This window comes from Bactrocera neohumeralis, unplaced genomic scaffold (genome assembly GCF_024586455.1).
Source record: "Bactrocera neohumeralis isolate Rockhampton unplaced genomic scaffold, APGP_CSIRO_Bneo_wtdbg2-racon-allhic-juicebox.fasta_v2 cluster09, whole genome shotgun sequence".
Lineage (NCBI taxonomy): Eukaryota > Metazoa > Arthropoda > Insecta > Diptera > Tephritidae > Bactrocera > Bactrocera neohumeralis.
This window is the reverse complement of record NW_026089622.1, coordinates 29,343,671-29,348,216: the sequence shown is the minus strand read 5'-3', so window position 1 is coordinate 29,348,216 and position 4,546 is coordinate 29,343,671. Positions and strand designations below refer to the sequence as shown.

Below are 4,546 nucleotides of genomic sequence, written 5' to 3'. Positions count from 1 at the left end.
CGATTCATTTCCACATTTTTCTCAAAAATGAATTTCGAGTGAATATGCGTGTTCTGGAAAACGAATTCACAAGAAATTTGTCGGTTTGCATTCACTTCAATTCAAACTTTGTTTGCGCGAACATGTAAGTGTAATTAAATGTTTAAATTTTGCACAAAAAGGGATTAAAAATAGTTAATTTTGATTATAAAAAAATTGTTAATTGAAATGTGATATTTTTAAAGGGGAAAACATAAGAATGCAGAGCAGGATGCAATCCAATTCATGGAAGCCCATAAAGACATCGCCCGGGGCTTTGTAAAAGGCGATAAAGTCAAAAGTGAACTTAAGAACTTTTCTAAATCTAATATTGCATTAGGTTTGGATGGATTGGAAGTCCTTTATCAGGAAAAAAGTTGCCCACAATAATTCCGAAGCTAGAGCAACAGGGGAGGGCCGTTTAACAAGCACACGTTAACAGCAAGAGAAGATAAAATTGCCCAGTTGTGTGGCATATATACCGTTTTGGGCGGCATCGAAAAAACGGCTGACTTTGGTGCTCCTCAAAATTCTGAGGAGATGACAGGCAATTCAAGCGAGGATGAAGACGCAGAATTGCCATGAACAAGCAGTGCCGTCCTCTCAACGCCATCTCGCAGACGCCAGCTTGAGGTGTCTGACTGCCTTAGGGCAAATGTTAATGAGCAGACTGTGGCCATGAAAACCTTGTGCATGGGCTAGAGGAAAATGTTGTCGTGGCGTGGGAAGTTAGTGCGGGCCTTAAAAACGTGTGCGATGCCGTGAAAGAATTGACCATCGCTGTTAAAGAAAGCACGGCCGAGAACATACGTCACCACCTACAACTGGAAAGGCTTAGACAAGAGGAGAATGAAATGAAAATGAAGAAGTTGGAGCTGCAAGAGCTCAAAATGTGCTCAAAGTACAATCGCGGCAACAACTATTGAATTTATGTGATTTTTATTTTGTTTAGTGAACTAAATTCATTTTTTTTATTCAAACTGAACTACACTAAATGTGATATTTTTAATTTTAAATAAATGAAATATATTCACATATGAACATTAAATCCATTACATAATATCTATTTGCATTATTTCAACGCGCACTTTATTTTCAGGAAATTGTATGAAATAGGTTGGCTATAGTTTCTCGCATTATTGCAGCCTCTCCATCAAGCGTTGTTTCGTGTGTTATTTCTACATTAATATTGTGTTCGTTTTCATCATCTCCTGAGGCAAACTCTATCAATTCTTGCAATTTATAGTATTTGCAAATATTATGCAAAGCGCAGAAAACATTTGTCATTTGCACTACTTTTTGAGGTTGGTACTGTAGGTGACGAGAAAGACATCTAAATCGGCTTTTTAAAACACCTATAGTTCTTTCTATAATATTCCTTGCCGAAGAGTGTCTTTGGTTAAAAGTATGTTGTGGTGTTGCAACACTTGGATCCCTAAACGGAGTTAGCAAATATGGTTGCAACGCGTAGCCAGCATCACCCAAAAGCCAACAGCCACGTTCACCGCCTTCGTAGTTGCGTTGGAAATACTCTTGAGCTCTGCTCACACTCCATATTAAAGCGTCATGGCTTGAACCAGGGCGACGGGCATCTATTGCTACTATTGTCATATTGTAGTCACAAATCTAAAAGAAAATTTAAAAAAATTGGTTACCAACAATAAAGTTACAAGTATGTAGTTATATTTGGTACTTACAATCATTGCGTTGAGGCTGAAATATCCTTTTCGGATGTAGAAAAGGCTTGGATCTTTATGTGGCTTTGTTATCCGAATATGTGTTCCGTCTACACATCCAACCACGCCAGGTATGCCGAAGTTTTGTAAAAAATGTTGTTTTGATGCGGCTATTTCGGCCTCCGTCATATTAAGTTTAATCCATTGTGGACAAATGTATTTTTCTAAAACATTAAGCAGCCGCTTAAGAACTTTCGCAATTGTACTGCGATCCATTGCAACAACAACATCCTTTCCTACTGATTTTTGAAAGCCACCTTCGGCTAAAAATCTTAGTGTGGCCGCCAACTGCAGTCGTGCCGGGATGCTACTTTCCTTGACATGTGGAGCTACGACGCTTACCAGCATTTCAAAAGCACTTTTGTTTACCCGGTAGCTTACCTTTAAAAGAGATTTTTTGCATGCGCTCTTTAATAATTTTTAAATATTACATTCTTACTTGAAATCCGGCACATGTAATGGATTTGAATGGTCACTTAAAATCCTCCTGCTAACAGCTTCTTCTGCATGTAATTCCCTTTCTAAAATAATTGAGGAAAATATAACAATAGCACTCATTTTTATTTCGCCCCGTTTTAATTTTTCTTGCTGACAAATAATTTGACAGCTATCAAGTTCATTTTTACATTTGACAGATGTAAAGTTCATTTATAGGGTGAATACAAAACGAGTTCTAAAATGAAAAAAAAACTCGGATTTCAGAACACCAAAAGCAAATTCACTCGTTTTTGCATTCATTTTGATTTCCACTTCCACTCGGATTCCAGAACCAGCCTGATAGTTCAGCGAATTGAAGGACATAGGCTACGTTGGTTTGGTCATGTTATCCGATTGGACGAAAACACTCCAGCTCTGAAAGTATTCGACGCAGTACCCGCCGGGGGAAGCAAAGGAAGAGGAAGACCTCCAATCCGCTGGAAGGACCAGGTGGAGAAGGACCTGGCTTCGCTTGGAATATTCAATTGGCGTCACGTAGCGAAAAGAAGAAACGACTGGCGCGCTGTGGTCGACTTGGCTATAACCCCGTAAGCGGTGGCTACGCCAGTAAAGAAGAAGAAGTTTAGAACCAAGAAACTCAACTATCAAATAAATGCACGTGACCTTGGGAGACAATGATATTTTTAAACTTTTTTTCATAATTCCAATGTTTAAACCATATAATGGGTACGCTGCTTAAGCCTTTTTTAAATTAAAAAGGCAGAAGAGAGAACAGCATCACAAGAAAATAAAGACATAATACATTCGAATATAATGCAGGGTTTGTCCAGATATAGGACTGAGTCGATGTAAAAAAATTTATTGAACCAATCTTTACAATTCTTTAAAAACTTTAAAAATTGACTGCTCTTACGTCGGTGCAGTGCTGCCAGCATTCTAATACAAACATACCACTGTCAGAGATTGATTATTCCTGAATTTCAATTGTATGTCTCTCACATTGATCAATATTTTCGGTCAAAAGTCAACCACATATTCGGTACCTAGGGTCTTAAACAGTTTTGGTTGGATTTGGACAGTTTTTTGTTTCAAATGGAATCTTACATTGTGTGGTTGTAGTCCGATTTTTAATTGTAGTCTTGCTAATAATTTGCAGAATTTATATTATTTTAAAATGTAAAAAATCACGAACAACTCTCACACAAATGGAAAATTTAGATATCTCATAAACTGATATTTTGAACCAAATGAACGATATTGATTCGTGGGCGATTCATTTTAGAGAGGGGGGAGTTAACCCGAGCCCTGACACAGCTGCCCAAGGCAACGTGCTTTATCCGCGGCTTAATTAGATATGATGTTTATTTAAGTTGCGAATAAGCGCATTTAAATATTCTGAAATATTAGAATTTAGTGATAAGCTCAGCACATCTTGTGCCATAAAAGTCAAAATTGCCTATTGCAATGTTTAGTGTCATCTTGAAGGTAAAATTTAATATCTCTGGCGTAATTATTTATGGATTTATTGCGCTTTTAGTAGTTTTTAACAGTGTTGTTATATGTTGTTATAATCCTTCGATTTCATCAATTTTTACAATGGCGGTAGAAGATCTTATAAGATTTATACTCAGCAAATCTGATTTTTGTGGCTTTAGTGGCTTAAGAGATATGTACATTAAACATATAAGAGGTCGTGGCCACACCCCGCAGGTGATACGTACAACCGTTAGGTGAACAAACTATAATACTATGTAACATCTGGTTGCAAGGGTATAAAGATGACATGATATAATCGAAAAAATCGCACTAAAAATATTTTACAAGCCTGAACAAATTATCATAATACGAGTAGTAGACGCCTTATCAACTATTTAACTGACGATTCGTCCAACGTCAGAAACAGTGAAATCCCTGAACCAATTTAAGCAACATATCTTGCTTAATAAAAACTCGCTATTCATGAAGAACTAGCAAACTTTGGAAAAACGTATTATTTAATTGAATATAATACTTAAAATTTGCTAACTATATTAAAAGAATTTTTTCAACTCAATTTAGTTACTAGAATCCATTGTACAGTAGAAGACTTGTATGAAATACAAAAACCCCTCAAAGGAACCATTCAACACTAAATTATTTGTAATGGACGTCACTAACAAAGAATGCCAATGTTCAATCGTTGGACACACACACAGTAGGGCAAATCGTAATTACAACGAAAATAGTAAGCAAATACAAAAATTATATTATTGGCCTGAAATGAAGAAACAGTTAAAGGAACTGGTAAAAAAAGTTTATTATTTGTATCAAAAACAAATAAGAACGTCACCCGAAATTAATTCCAATAGGTACAG

At 36.4% G+C, this 4,546-nt stretch overlaps 1 protein-coding gene across 1 annotated transcript; it reads right to left on the bottom strand.

Moving 5' to 3' along the window:
* Window positions 1-1,057: 1,057 nt before the first annotated feature.
* LOC126764129 (putative nuclease HARBI1) lies at window positions 1,058-2,458 on the bottom strand. The gene is made up of 3 exons (XM_050481927.1): window positions 2,194-2,458; window positions 1,716-2,135; window positions 1,058-1,644 (listed from the first exon to the last, which is right to left on the bottom strand). The coding sequence occupies exons 2-3, from the start codon at window positions 2,100-2,102 to the stop codon at window positions 1,114-1,116; spliced, it is 918 nt and encodes a 305-aa protein (XP_050337884.1). The 5' UTR covers window positions 2,103-2,135; window positions 2,194-2,458; the 3' UTR covers window positions 1,058-1,113.
* Window positions 2,459-4,546: the final 2,088 nt, after the last annotated feature.